At 44.7% G+C, this 16228-nt stretch overlaps 1 protein-coding gene across 2 annotated transcripts in view; it reads right to left on the reverse strand.

Moving 5' to 3' along the window:
* Positions 1-16228, reverse strand: part of DIP2A (disco interacting protein 2 homolog A) — a 126627-nt gene that overhangs the window by 84138 nt on the left and 26261 nt on the right. For both annotated transcript variants that reach the window (XM_062204133.1, XM_062204124.1), the window contains exons 2-3: positions 9146-9217; positions 1915-2028 (exon numbers count right to left, since the gene is read on the reverse strand). In XM_062204133.1, coding sequence (XP_062060117.1) covers positions 1915-2028; positions 9146-9217 — 186 coding nt within the window. The remainder of the gene's footprint in view (positions 1-1914; positions 2029-9145; positions 9218-16228) is intronic.

A 16228-nucleotide genomic window follows, 5' to 3' on the forward strand; every position in this document is an offset into this window, starting at 1 on the left:
AAGAGAGGCTCACATACACTGCACCTGCCTTAGACCAAAGTACACAGGGAATTCCCTAAGGGTCAGTAGATTAAGCAGCAGCTTGAACCCTAGAATCCCATGCAGAGTTCTGGTTGAGTCCCTGCTGCTCCAACTCTGATCCAGTTCTCTGCTAATGCACATGGGAAAGCAGTGGAAGATGGTCCAAGCCCGTAGGCCCCTGCACCCACGTGGGAAGCTCTGAGGGAGTTTTGGGCTCCAAGCTTCAGCCTGGCCCAGCCCCAACCCTTGTGGCTATTTGAGCAGTGAACCAGTGGATAGAAAATACCTCTCTCTCTTCCCTCCCACCCTCTCACTCTCTGTCACTCTCCCTTTCAAATAAATAAAATAAATTTTTTTACAGGGGGAACTTCCTAGAGAAAGTGTGTTCCTCCTAACTGATGGTCAGGAACACACTAAACAGCTATAGGCAAAATGCAGCCTTTGATCCACACCTATAAACCTACACTAAAACTAAAAGTGGATCATGGACCTGAAGGTAAAACCCGAACTATAAAACTTCTACAAGAAACAAAAGAGACTCTTTGTGAACTTGGGCTAGGCAAAGACTTCGTAGACCTAAGAACAAAAGCACTACTCACTGAGAAGGGGAAGACCCTGCCAAGGACCCCACTCAGGAAAGTCCCCATGCAGGCACCTGCCACTAGGGCTGAACAATGCCCAGGAAACGCCAAGGGCAGTCGTCTCAGGATTCAGGGATGTGGCAGCTTCTACCTCTGTTAAACTGGGCAAAATAGTTTACATATCTATTTAACACTAGTAAGTTTTATATGATCAGAAAACTATTTTCAGTAGGATAGTTTTTATAAACTATTTCCAACTGGTAAAATATCTGGTGAAATATTTATTAGACTATTTCTTTAGTCTCATGTTGAAAGAACATTTAAAATCTTCATGTTCGGCCGGCGCCGCGGCTCACTAGGCTAATCCTCTGCCTGCGGCGCCGGCACACCAGGTTCTAGTCCCGGTCAGGGCGCCAGTTCTGTCCCAACTGCCCCTCTTCCAGTCCAGCTCTCTGCTGTGACCTGGGAGTGCAGTGGAGGATGGCCCAAGTGCTTGGGCCCTGCACCCCATGGGAGACCAGGATAGGCACCTGGCTCCTGCCATCGGATCAGAGCGGTGCACCGGCCACGGCGGCCATTGGAGGGTGAACCAACAGCAAAGGAAGACCTTTCTCTCTGTCTCTCTCTCTCTCACTGTCCACTCTGCCTGTCAAAAAAAAAAAAAAAAAAAAAAAAAAAAAAAAAACCTTCATGTTCTTTTAGACATTCTTAACATTTCTTATCCCTATTGAAAGTTTTCTGAAAATGACTAATTAAAAAAGCATAAATGTAAAAGAAATCCACAATCACAAAATGTTGGAAATGCTGTTAAGCAGATAGGATGTTCAAAAGTTATAAAATATAACCTATAACGGGAAACACAGATTTCTTTCCAAAGGGCATTCTGATCATTGAAGTGAAATATCCAAGACTAATCTAAATTTTCATAGAAGTCTGCCAAACAATGGCAGAAATGCACTGAGAAGGAAAAAAGTACCAGCACTTAGCAACTGCTCCACAAAGCACAAACACAGCCGGAAACTGGCCAAAAATGCTGAAGAAATCCCTGCAGCAAAGGTGGAGAGTGATTTCTGCAGACTTCTACAAGCACCCCCAGGAACACAGCACATCAGCTGTGTGATACATGAAACACACTCCAGTTACATGAAAGTTAAATTTTTTTTTCTTGAAAAATATGACATAAATCATCGCTCAAATAAAAATAGTTTCTTTAGCACACATTTTAGCAAAGAAAAAAGGAACTGAAATCCTCGGTGACCAGAACACAGCAGGCCCAGGCCTGCCACCCTGCCCTCCAGGGCTGTGAGCCTACCTGAGCGGAAGCGCTCATCGCGGGAGGTGGTGGGCCGAGACTTCTGTTTGGGCACAGCCGTGGTTTGTGAAGGCCCAGGGATCTTATTCTCTGCTGGCAGAGACAGGTTTACTCCTGCAACACAATTTTCTGTGCATAAACAATTTGCTTTTCCAATTATGAGAAATTCATGTGAAACAGCATGCACTTGTCACACATAGGCTACAGAAAACCTGTTGCTCTGGAGTCAGCACTGGCACGGAACCGCTGAGAGGCCGGCAATGGCCACGTTCACGCTCCCTTCTCCCCATCCCTACCCCACATTCACCACGGCAAGGGGGCCCACCAAACACCCTCCTGCCCTGGGCAGCTCTTCCGATGTACGCAGCCACAGGTCTCTGCCGGAGATTGCTCAAGAGAGTCCTCCAAGGCCTGTCTCTGTGTGTGTTTCCTGAATGGCCCAGTTCACTCCCTTCCTCAGCACCGCCCCTGGGGTCAATAAACTCTGTTGAGAAACAGTTACCAACTCATTCCTGGGATGACCACTAGCCCTGGACACAACAGAGAGGAGTGGAGGAAACAACGGGAGGAGCGTGACAGCTTCAGCCACAAGGTGAACAGACATCAGCCATGTGGTCAGGCTGCCCAGCTGCCTCGCGCGCCATCGGCTGACTCTGTCTCCAAACTGCTCTGTTCCTACAAGCAACCAGTGCTCCCCACACTCCAGCACTGTGGGTCTTGCAGCACCCACTGACCCACTCATGGACCACAAGATGCCTTCTGGATGCTGAGGGAAGGAACGAGGTAGGAGTGAGCAGGTCATCAGGCAAAATCCCTGGCATTGTCTGAGTCCTAAGAGCTGACAGCAAACAGCACAAAACCTTCAGTTCTGTGTCAACAAAAACAGGAATGTGTTTAACTCTAGCCTTTGTTTTAAAAGCATCTCACAAAATTGGCCAGCAACAATCACAGTTACCACTGGCTCCTCCCTTAGTCCTACCACTCCCTGAAAAGAGGCAGAGACAACCCTGCATCAAATTTGCATGACAGGTCACGTGGCAGAAGGGACACTGTGTGAATGTTCCCCCACCCCCCCACCCCCCGGCTGTTCACAAAGGTGACACAGCTGTACCTGACTCCCTATAACAACACGCGTGAAGCCAGTGAGCCCTGCATTGGGGAAATAAGTGAGAGGACACAGAGAGAGATGGAGGTGCCAGGGGGAGGGGGGGAGGCCCAGTGCTCAGCTGCAAGAGCCTCCCCACCCTGACAGCCACACCCGTGCTGAAGGGTCCTCAGGACGCTGGTCCTGGACTCAAGCACCCAGCTCTGGCTCTCTGTATACCACAAAGAGCTGCCCTCCAGCATGGCCCAAACCACAGACCTGTGAGCAGAACAGCTACACGGAAACCTGTAGCACTGGAGAGCAGGAACACCCTCCAGAAGCCAATGCTTACCTCTCCAAACTTGGAGTGTGCAGGCACATGTGTGTACACACATAGATGTATCTGTACATATACAGATATGAGTGTACAGCAATACTGATCAGTATGTCTACTTTCTTTTTGTCACTGGATAAGACCTCTGTGAAGTTCATAATGGAGAATACATGGAGCCTTATGCATTGTGAATTATAGTGATATACCTGAAATGCTCCAAAATGTGAGTGTTTTTATTCTTTAAGAGAAATGTATTCACTCAATGAAGATACAAAGCCCAATGTGGAATTACTGAATAACTATTGGATTAAAATATGGGATACAGGAGCAGGTGTTCAGCCTAGCAGTTAAGATGTGGCATCTCACAGCAGAGTGCCTCGGTTTGAGTCCTAACTCCGGCTTCCCACCAATGCGGACCTAAGAGGCAGCAGTAATGGCTCAAGTACTTGGGTCCCTGCCATCCCATGGAAGACTTGGATTGAGTTTCCAGTTCCTAGCATTAGCCGTGGCCACTGCATTCCTTAGGGGAGTGAATAGCAGATGGGAACTCTCTCAAATAAACACTTGAAAAAAAGAGTAGATAATAGTTTTCATTTCAACAGATACCACAAGATAAATTTCAAAACAGATCACAGCGATTCATACTCCTATGAGCAACATATAGAAGTGCCATTTCTCCACATCTTTGTCAGCACCAGTATCAGAAGGTTTTGAAATTAGAGAAGAATGGTTCATTTTAATTTGCATTTCTGTAACTACTATTGAGGCTGAACGTAATTTAATGTTTACTGCCAATCCACATTTTCTCTTCTTCAAATTTCTCTCCATTTTACCCAGCCAATGAGTCTCCCATGGAAGGACCAGAAAGCCCAGCACCGCTGCTCAAGCCACGCTGGGCTGTACACACTCAAAAGCTGCAGCCTGGCAGGGGCTGGTGACGCCATCCAAAATGTCTCTGTCTGTGGACACAGTCACAGCTGCCTGTCGCCAGCTCTCCTATGTTGCCCATGAAGACAACCCCTATGTAAAGGTTATTCAAATATGGTCCTGAACTTACAACTGTTGTCACTAAAAACATATTTAGTGTTAATCCTCAAGTTTCCACTCAAGATTGGTGGTGAGGAAGAGTGTTCTGGCCTCTTCCAGGACAGCACCAGTGACTACATGGATCCTGGCCATGGCCTCAAACGACTGCAGCCCCCTTCCCTCCTAACCAGGTCATCAGCTCCACACACTGACACCATCCTGTGGCTACCATAAAACATGCACAATCTCAAAGTCCAATAGTCGTTACTTTCTTTCTCAAAACCTTAATGTGGCACAGAGTTAAGCTGCTGCCTGTGTCATCAGCATCCCATATAAACAAACGCCAGTCTGAGTGCTGACTGCTCCAGCTTTGGATCCAGCGCCCTGCTAATGGCCTGGGAAGGCAGTGGAGGATGGCGAAGTGTGTGGGCCCCTGCCACCCATGTGGGAGACCCCGGATGAACTTCCAGGCTCCTGGCTTCATCCTGGCCACTGTGCCCATTTGGGGAGTGAATAAGCAGATGGAAGATCTAACTCTCCCTGTCTCTCTGTAACTCTGACCTTCAAATAAACAAATAAATCTCAAAAAAAATTTTTTTTTAATTATTGGATACTCTCAACATTTTTCTCCTTCTAATGGATTACTAATTCTAACCCCAGGTTTAAGAGAAAACCAGCCAGTGGTGTTCAGGCTGGACTACCTTAGGTTCTCATATCAATTTGGAAACTTGAGTTTATTTATTTGAAAGGCACAGACACAGAGAGGGGGGAGAAGGGAGAGGAACAGAGACTCTATACACTGGTTCATTCCTCAAATGGCTGCAACGACCTGTTCTGGTTCAGGACAAACCCAGGATCCCAGAACTCCATCTGGATCTCCCGTAAGGAGAGACCCAAGTCCCTAAGCCATCTTCCACTGCCTTCCCAGGCTCGTTAGCAGGAACCTAGGTAGGAAGCAGAGCAGCCAGGACCCAAATTAGCACTCGGATGTAGGATGCCAGTGTTGTAAGCTATCACTTAACCCACTATTGCCAGCAACACCAGCCCCTGAAACTGCTAGTCTTACAGTATCCAGTTTTTCAATTTTTTCTTCACATATAGAGTCTTTGTTATTTCTTTGAAATAGATATTGATCTTACGATAGGTTGTGTCCTTCTTATTCCATGTATTAATAGGCATTTGACAGATTTCATGACAAATATCTTTTTCATATCTCATAACAGATACATTGCTAAAGAAAAGCCATTAACTCCATTTCTCACCTATCTATCAAGCCTAAAATTCTTACTAATTTGAATGGTTAAATAAGCAGAGTCACCTTGGTTCTTGCAGCATCAAATTTCACCCATGAATCACGATGGCTGGTTTTTGCTCTCTAACATTCATTCTGCTGTGCCTCCCCAGTCACAGCCACAAGCACGGTGTGAGGCCTCAGTGGGCACAGTAGCCACCCCTGCCCACCCTGCTTCTAATGGAGATGGCTACTCTGTGTGACTGATGTCCAGCTGGACAGTTGCTGGTTCTGGCATATGGGCCTTAAGATAGTTCCAAAGTTTCCTTCTGTTCTAATTTTGCTGCTTGTTTTTGTTTATTTGGATTTATAAATACAAGGCATCTTCAACATGTTCATGGAAATGCCTTTTAAGAAAAAAACCTATGGAAGGATTCCAAAACTTTTTGCACCAAAATAAGCATCATTTAATTCCGTTTTGTCATGAACTTTTTTTTTAAAACTTTTATTTAGTGAACATAAATTTCCAAAGTACAGCTTATGGATTACAATGGCTTCCCCTCCCCCATAACTTCCCTCCCACCTGCAACCCTCCCCTTTCCCGCTCCCTCTCCCCTTCCATTCACATCAAGATTCATTTCAATTCTCTTTATATACACAAGATCAGTTTAGCACATCAGTTCATAAAGAGTCTTCTTAATCTTTTTGTTGTTGATTTATTATAAAATATATCATTCCAATATAGGTAGTACAAAGCACTGTGTAACTGAAGAAGTATTCTACAGTAAATGGCCAGTGTAAGGGCAGGTATCTGTCAAGCACCAGGAACAGCGCCCGAGATGCCCACGCTCCATGGTGGAGTGCCTGGGAGCCAGTCCCAGCTGGACGCACAATTCCAGCTTCTTGTTGATGCCCACTCTGAGAGGCAGCAGGTGCCTGCCACCGACGTGGGAAACGTGCATGGGATTCCAGGTTTCTGGCTTTGGCCGGCCCAGCCATGGCTATTGCAGGCCTGTGGGGAATGAATCAGCAGAAGGAAGATCCCTATCCATCTCTCTCTCTTCCTTTCAAATAAATAAAAATAATAAAGTTGACAACTCAATGTTTATTTAAAAAAAAAAAAAAGAACCAATCAATGTACCCCCTGTACATTGCTAAAAAAAAAATCATTCAACAGCCTCAGGAGGTCCCTGTGGCCATCTCCAACCTTGCTTCCACAAGGAAACCTTTCTTTTTTTAAAGATTTATTTATTTATTTGAAAGTCAGTTACACAGAGAGAGGAGAGGCAGAGAGAAAGAGAGGTCTTCCATCCGCTGGTTCACTCCCCAACTGGCTGCAACAGTAGGAGCTGCGCCAATGCGAAGCCAGGAGCCAGGAGCCAGGAGCTTCCTCTGGGTGCAGGGTCCCAAGCACTTGGGTCATCTTCTAATGCTTTCCCAGGCCATATCAGAGAGCTGGATCGGAAGTGGAGCAGCTGGGTCTTGAACCAGTGCCCATATGGGATGCTGGCACTGCAGGCGATGGCCTTACCCACTACGCCACAGCACTGGCCCCTTTCTGAAAAGGTTTCTGAAAGGAAACCTTTCTGACTTCTGGGAAAACCATTTCATTTTTTCCATTTTACCAACTATGTAAGAGTCTATAATTAGTACAGTTTGGTGCTTTTTAAACTTACATTGGCAACACTCAAAATGGCTTTTGTCATTCTCCATAATCTTTATGAAATTCACCCTTGCTAATGCATGTAGCTCTTTAGCTTGACACTGTCTGAACCCCGCTGAAAGGTATCTGCATTCTTGGCAGTTTAGAGATCTAACGGACATTCCTGCGCACACAGCACTTATCAGGAGTTCCTCTGGGGTCTACCTGCACCTGAGGGAGACTGCTGACCTTTCTGACTTCCCTGCATAACCTTAGCTGCCTTGCACCACTCTTCAATTCCTCTCCAACATGGTGGCGGGGGGTGGGGTGGCGTGGGAGAGGTAGAAGGAGAGAGAGGGAGGGAGGGAGAGAGAGCGAGAGAGCTTCCATCCACTGATTCACTCCTCAAACAGCCACAACAGCCAGGGCTGGGCCAGGCTGAAGACAAGAGCCTAGTGCTCCATCCACACATCTCCCATGGGAGTGCAGGGGTCCAAGCACTTGGGCCATCATCTTTGCTTTCCAAGTGCATTAGCAAGGAGCTGGATTGAAGTGGACCAACTGGGACTCAAAGTGGAGTTCATATGGAATGCTGGCATTTCAGGTGCAGGCTTACCTGCTGTGCCACAACACCGGGCTCTAGTTTTTGCCTCTCGTATTTTGGTCTAATACACCTAGACACAGATTTATTTTTAAAGTTTACTTTATATATTTGAAAGAGTGACAGAGAGAGTGAGAGACAGGGAAAAAGATCTTCCATCTGTTGGATCTCTCCGCAAATGTCTATGACAGTCAGGGATATGCCAGGCTGAAGGGAAGAGCCTGGAACTCCATCTGGGTCTCTCATGTGGGTACAGGGGCCCAAGCTCTTGGACCATCTTCTGCTGCCTTTCTAGATGCATTAGCAGGAAGCTGGATCAGAAGTGGAGCAGCCAGGACTTGAACTGGTGCTCGTTTATAGGGATGCTGGCATCACCTGCTGTGCCACAACAGCCTCTGATAGTTTTGTGTTCAGTGATGTGACCCTTAGAAACAGACAATGAGCTGTGCCTGCACAACGGCCATAATGCCACCTCTGCCTGAGGCATGGCAAAGCCCACCCCTGTGTGCATCTCTGTCCTGTGCATGTCAAGTCCACGCATGTACTCCTGTCCTATGCTTGCCAAGCCCACCATGCATGTGTGTGCCTCTGTCCTAGACATGCGAGACCCACATATATGTTTACTCCATGGTGCGGAAGGCCTATCTATACACGGCTGCCCTGGGTATGCCAAGTCTCCATGTGTATATACCTCTGTACTGCTCACACCAAGCCTACATGTATGTGTATCTCTGCCCTGTACATGCCAAGCCCATTCATGTGCCTCTGGGTCTGGTTGCTCTCCTATCCCACTTGCTCAGCTATGCATAGCCCACCGTGTCTCAACAACAAGAACTTTCCAGGAACTCTTCGTATCAAGGTTAGGCAAATCCTCCCAACTCATCTCTTTTGAGCATGGTTTGGATCCTTTGACTTTTCACACTTGGGCATAAATTTGATAATTAGCTTAAGTTTCACAAAAAAAGTGTGCTGAAATGATGAATGTGTAAAATCTTCATATCAGTCTGGCTGAGAACAGCTAACTTCTTTATAATATTTGTTCTAGTCCCAGTAAAGAAGTGTGCCAGGCTGTCCTACAGCTGTAAAAATAAAACAAGTGCTACTTGGAAACGAAACCTATACCAAGTCACAACTATAAATTATAATCTATGCCTTCGAATTTTTCTACTTAGTACTAACAATGTTTTTTCAGTACTACTAAAGTATCAAATATATACCAATGTCTAAATGTGAGTTAACATTCTTAACCAATACTGAACTCTAAACTCAATTCCTGAGTCAGCGCTGTGGAACCCCGAGCATGCTGGCCTTACCTGGAACAAGCGGTACATAACGAGCAAGCAGCTTTGCCCTTTTCTTTTCATATCCTTTTTGAGTGATGTCACCTAGAACAACAGTGAAAAGAAGAATTATACTTCTTATAAAGTTCTAAGATTTTTAGATTAAAAACTAGTTTATAATTAAAAATGGAAACATTCATGAGCTTCAAGTGAGTGACTGATACACACAGCAGTTAGTACAGATTTCATATGCACATGGCTGAGCAAAAGAAGCCAGATTCAAAATGCTACATACTTAGTTATTCCATTTATATGACAATTCTGAAAAGACAAAACTGTAAGGTCAACAACAGACAATAGTGCCAGTGGTTGAAAGAAAGGGAGGCGGTGACCAGAGTGGACCAGAGAGTCTGGGGAGAAGCTGCTCTGTGAATTGATGTGGTGGCAGTCATGTACGCATTTACCAGAAAGGATGAGTTTTATTGTAGGTAAACAATAGCTTTTAAAAAGTTGTGGTAGCTCAATTCCAAGATGGCAGAATAGGGAATGACATACTGTGTGCTAGGATAGGGATAAGTAATTAAAAAAAAAAAAAAAGTGTAGGAAGTACATTCTCAGGGAAAAGTTAGAGAAAACCACAGTGGAAATTTTACGGAAGAGGAATGTCGTCGATCTGTGTGCGAGGTACGGACGTGCAGCATGAACACAGACACAACACAACTGCAGCAGCCGAGAGCTGGAGAAAGCACCAGCTTTGGAGACCAAGGTGAAATCAAACTGCAGCAACCTGTGCCGCTGCTGAAAAAGATGGAGGGAGAGTGTGGCGTGAGTCCAGGCTGGAGCCCTAAGAGAGAGGTATGCGCCCAGTTAAAACGGGGGGGGGGGGGGTGTCTCACTCCACCCCCAACAATGGAGCCAGGCAACCAGCAGAGAGGGCAGGCGCCATTTTGGGCATAAGCGGCAACCACAGAAGCCTTCATGCACACACACAGCAACTGGCTGAGACAAGACGCCATTTTCTCAGCAGTACTGGTGGCAGCAGCTCCATGCAACTGGTGGGAGGAAGATAATGTCTGGCCACAGGCTCTTGTATACACGTGTGATTGAGCGGAGGAAAAATTCCACATTCCCCACTGGCTCTGAGTCTGGCTGGGCAGTCTAAGAGGGGGCCAGGCAGCCACATAGGACTCTGAGGCACCCAGCCTCCCAACACACCACAGGCTCCGGCTCAAACTGCCCAGGCGGAGTACACACAGGCAGCAGGGCAGAGCAGATTCTCTGTACCCCGTGACTGTGGAAGCCTTGTGTTGCTGAGACTGTGGGGACTCTGCACGAGAGGGAGCAGGGTGTAGCTGGGTCTCTGTGAAATCACAGTGTGCAGCTCCACACACTCTGAGCTCCCTGATTGCCTGGGGTCCCGGCAGCGGGATCTGTGTTCAAAGTGAGGACTACACAGATCCTTCCCTGCAGGTCATACAGCAACACAGATGAGTACTGCACCCAGAGGGCTACACCCGGGCATTGATCACTTTGGAAGAGAGGAGGTGAGGGTGTGACCACATCAACAAGGTGACCATACCCCTCCTTCTGTTAACAGGAGGAGATCTGCCACACCCAACTTGGGTGCTACCTGGATACTCGTCCCACCCTGGGGCACTGACCAGAGATCCCTGGCCACACCCAGCACAAACCTCTGGTTACTCACTGAAAGTGCAGACACACTATGCACAGTCCTTAGATAAAAGCCATCAGGAAAAAAAAAACAACATGTATCTCCACAAATGCCTAAAAATAAACATAAAAATTCAAGAAATAAAATAAGGAAGGATGAAGTCTCCAAGATGGTGGAGTAGGGAGGGAACTTACTCCTTTAGTCTAGGAGAAGATAGTTTAAAAAAGTAGAGACAGTGCAGTCTCAGGGAAGTTAGGGAGAAAATGACAGAGCAAACTATGCATATTAGAGGGACCCAGTGGACTTACATGGCAGGCATGAACGCTCACAACTCAGGACCCCAGCAGCAGAGAGCCTCTGCACCAGCACTGGAGAGCGAGTTGAGACCAGACTGCAGCAGCCCAAGCCATTGGAGATAAAGCTGCAGGAAGTACCTAGAGGGAACCTGGCTTGCAGCCCCATGGGGGATATTGTACCTCCCAAACTAGAGGAGAAAAAAAAAAGGAGGGACACTTTTCTCTCTCCCCGATCACCTTGTAATGGCATTCTGTAACAAGCCAATAGAGCAGGCATCATTTTGGACATACAAAACAGCTGTGACAGCTCGTGTCTGTGCCCAGAAAACAGCCGAGTAGAGACTACTGACTCTGGTGGGGAGGACTAACAGGGAGCTGGGCGCTTGTGACTGTGGGATGCTTATGTGCCAGGACTATGAAAACACTGAGGCTACATGGGAGGACTCAGGGTGTAGCAGGGACATTAGACAGTCACTGTGGGAGGCTCAACACGACCAGGGCTCGCTTGTTACCTGGTGAGGGACATTGCTGGGGAATCTGGGCATACACTGAGGACTGCACAGATTATTTGTGTGGTTCTTGGGGGAGAGTGGATGAATATTATACCCAATGGGGCTAGTGCTCAGGCACTGGTCTCTTTTAAGGAGAGGAGCTCAGCTGAGTCTACACCAACAGACAAGAAACCTCCCTTCTGATAAAAAAAAAAAAAAAGCAATTTACTGCATCATACCTGGGTGTGTAACCTCAGAGACAAGCCCTTCACCCTAGAGAACTGAACAAAGCTCTCTGGCCGCAAGCAACATAGCCTCTAGATATTCACTGAAAGCAGACATTCCACTTATCTACAGAATCATAGTACAAAGATAACAGCCACCACAGCAGAAAAAAACAAAGAAACCAATGAGTATCTCCACAAATGCCAAACAACAAATGCACCAATTCAAGAAACAAGAATAAGAACGATAACATGATTCCCCCAAAAGAACACAACACTTCAATACTAGAGTGTGAAGATGATGAGATTGAAGAAATGCCAGGAGTGGAATTCCAAAAATTGATCGCAAGATTACACAGAAGTAATCAAAAGCAAATGCATGAGCTACTGAAATACGTACATGACATGAAAGAAAATTTCTCCCATAAAATTGAGATCTTAAAGAGAAATCCAATGAAATGAAGAATTCAATAGAGCAAATTAAAAAATGCAGTGGAAAGCCTTAACAACAGAGTCAGGAAAGAAGAAAGAATCTTCGACTTAGAAGACAAAGCACAGGAAATTATACAGTCAAACCAAAGACAAGAGAAGGAAATTAGCAAACAAAAAAACACCTGTTGGGAATCCACAGGATACTATCAAACAACCAAAACTGAAGAACAAAAATCCTATCATTATCTCAATAGATGCAAGAAAGCATTTGATAAAATACAACACCCTTTCACAATGAAACTCTAAGCAAATTGGGTATAGAAGGAACATTCCTCAACACAATTGAGGCAATTTATGACAAACCCACAGCCAGCATCATATTGAATAGGGAAAAGTTGCAAGCATTCCTACTGAGATCCAGTACCAGACAGGGATGCCCACTCTCACATTCGCTATTCAATATAGTCCTGAAAGTTGTAGCCAGAGCCATTAGGTGAGAAAAATAAAATAAAGGGCTACAAATTGGGAAAGAAGAAGTCAAACTATCCCTATTTGCAGATGACATGATTCTATATATAGGGAATCCAAAACTTCACCAAGAGACTATTGGAACTCATAGAAGGGTTTGATAAAGTAGCCAGATATAAAAGCAATACACAACACAGGATTTAAAATCAATAGCCTTTCACACACAGACATTGCCAAGGCTGAGATTGAACTTCTAACATCAATCCTATTCACAATAACCAAAAAAAAAAAAAAAAAAAATTATATATATACCTTGGAAAAAATTTAACCAAGGATGTCAAGATCTCTATGATGAGAATTACAAAACATTAAAAAAGAAATAGCAAAAGATACAAAAAATGGAAAAATCTTAAATGTTCAAGGATTGGAAGAATCAATGTCATCACAATGTCCATTCTTCCAAAAGCAATTTAAACATTCAATACGATACCAATCAAAATACCAAAGATATTCTTCTCAGATCTAGAAAAAATGATGCTAAAATTCATTTGGAGGCACAGGAGAACTAGAATAGATAAAGCAATCCCATACAACAAAAACAAAGCCGGAAGGGTCACAATACCAGATTTCAAGACATACTATAGGGCAGTTAAAATCAAAACAGCCTGGTACTGGCACAAAAACAGGTGGACAGACCAATGGAACAGAATAGAAACACCAGATATCAATCTAAACATCTACAACCAATTTACATTTGATCAAGGAGCTAAAACCAATCCCTGGAGCAAAGACAGTCTCTTCAACAAACGGTGCTGGGAAAACTGGATCTCCACATGCTGAAGTATGAAGCATACCCCTACCTTACACCTTACACAAAAATCCACTCAAGCTGGATTAAAGATCTAAATCTATGATCTGACACCATCAAATTATTAGAGGACATCGGAGAAACCCTGCAAGATACTGGCACAGGCAAAGACTTCTTGGAAAAGACCCCAGAGGCACAGGCAGCCAAAGCCAAAATTAACAAATGGGATTATATCAAATTGAGAAGTTTCTTTACTACAAAAGAAACCCTCAGCAAAGTGATGAGGCAACCGACAGAATAAAGGACTAATAAATAGAATCTGCAAAGAGATCAAGAAACTCCACAACAAACAAAACAACCCAGTTAGGAAATGGGCAAAGGACTTAAACAGAGATTTTTCTTTTCTTTTTTTTTTTTTTTCCCAACAGAGTTACAGAGAGGTAGAGACAGAGAGAAACGTCTTCCATCTGCTGGTTCACTCCCCAGATGGCCGCAATGGCCGGAGCTGTGCCGATCCTAAACCAGGAGCTTCTTCCAGGTTTCCTATGTGGGTGCAGGGGCCCAAGTCCTAGGGCCATCTTCTACTGCTTTCCCAGGCCATAGCAGAGAGCTGGATCAGAAGAGGAGCAGCCAGAACTAGAACCAGCACCCATATGGGATGCCGGAACTTCAGGCCTGGGCTTTAACCCACTGCGCCACAGCGCTGGCCCCATAAACAAACATTTTTCAAAAGAAGAAATACAAATGGACCAAGCCCCAGAGCCACGCTGTTAGATGGACACACTGTAAACCCCTGGGTGACTGTCAAGTGATGATGTGGACTTGAGGTCATTCTGTATAAAATACAAAATAATTGTTTTTATAAAAAAAAAAAAAAAAAGAAATACAAATGGCCAACAAACACAGGAAAAAATTTTCAGGATCACTAGCCATCAGGGAAATAATAAAACCACAATGAAGTTTCACCTCACCCCAGTTAGAATGGCTTTCATACAGAAGTCAACAAAAAACAAATTTTGCAAGGATATGGGGAAAAAGGTACCCTAATCCACTGTTGGTGGGAATGCAAACTGGTAAAACCACTATGGAAGACAGTGTGAAGATACCCCAAAAATCTTAATGTAGACATACCACATGACTCAGTCATCCCACTCCTCAGAATTTACTCAAGGGAAATGAAATCAGCAAATAGAAGAGCTATCTGTACCTCCACGTTTATTGTAGCTCAATTCACAATAGCTAAGACATGGAATCAACCTAAATGCCCATCAGTGGAATACTAGATAAAGAAATTATGGGATTTGTACACTATGGAATACACACAGCAGTAAAAAAAAAAAAAAGAAAAAAGAAAAAAGAAAGAAAGAAAGAAAGAAATCCGGTCATTTGCAATAAAATAAATGAATATGGAAAACATCATACTTAGTGAAACAAGCCAATCCCAAAGGGACAAATACCATATGTTCTCCCTGATTGTGACAACTAACATAGCACTTAAAAAAAAATGTACAAGTAAAATTGACACTTTTAGAAGGGATGATCTGAGCTGCCCCTGTCTTGACTGTCCAGGAAAAGTTTCCTTTTTTTTTTTGTTTTTTGTTTTTGTTTTTATTTTTCTTCCTACTATTATTTTTTTAAGATTTATTTTTATTTATTTGAAAGACAGAGTTACAGAGAGAGGCAGAGACAGAGAGAGAGGCCTTCCATCCGCTGATTCACTTCCCAGATGGCTGCAACGGCTGGAGCTGTGCTGATCTGAAGCCAGGAGCTTCTTTCGGGTCTCCTACATGGGTGCAGGGGCCCAAGGACTTGGGCCATCTTCCACTGCTATCCCAGGCCATAGCAGAGAGCTAGATAGGAAGAGGAGAAGCTGAGACTAGAACCAGTGCCCATATGGGATGTCAGCACTTCAGGCCAGGGCGTTAACCTGCTGCGCCACAGCGCTGGCCCCTCTTCCTACTATTTGTTGAACTTTTTACTTGAGTTAATCATATGTGTATAAAGTCAATTAAGGATGGATATCAGTTAAAAAAATAAGAGTGGGAATAAGAGAGGAAGGAGGAAGGCTGTAACTGTAATGCTGTATAGTTCTGCATACATTCCTATGGACTTACTTCTAAGGGTACAATTTAAAAACTTGCCATGGGACCCTAAATCCCATTAAATTGGGATGTAAAAATGCCATCTTAATTGTTAAAGTAGTCATATTTAGTGTAGAAGTGACCATATAGGTAGGATTAAGTGTTAAAGTGATCATATAGATGGGATCAAGTGTCTGGTAATAACAACTGACAGAATTAAAAAGCAGAGAATGCTCCAAACATGGGAAGCAGTCCACAAGCATATTCACAGATTGACAATCACTTTAAGTAACACTCTGACCTCAGAATCAGCCCTTAAGGCTTCCTGGTCTGGCTGAAAAGCCCACGAGAGCATTTCAGGCATGGAAAGCCAAGACACTATGGCAAAAATGTTCTACATGAAGGATCTCGTAAGTGAGAACCCAGTGGAAAAAAGTGGCCATCAAACAAAGATGTACTTTTCTCTAAAGGGAGGAGAGAACTTCTACTTTGCTTATGGCCTAGTCTAAATACTGATGGAGTTTGTGGATTCAAAAGGCTTCCATAGGCCGGCGCCGTGGCTCAACAGGCTAATCCTCCACCTTGCGGCGCCGGCACACCGGGTTCTAGTCCCGGTCGGGGCACTGATCCTGTCCCGGTTGCCC

This window comes from Lepus europaeus, chromosome 2 (genome assembly GCF_033115175.1).
Source record: "Lepus europaeus isolate LE1 chromosome 2, mLepTim1.pri, whole genome shotgun sequence".
Lineage (NCBI taxonomy): Eukaryota > Metazoa > Chordata > Mammalia > Lagomorpha > Leporidae > Lepus > Lepus europaeus.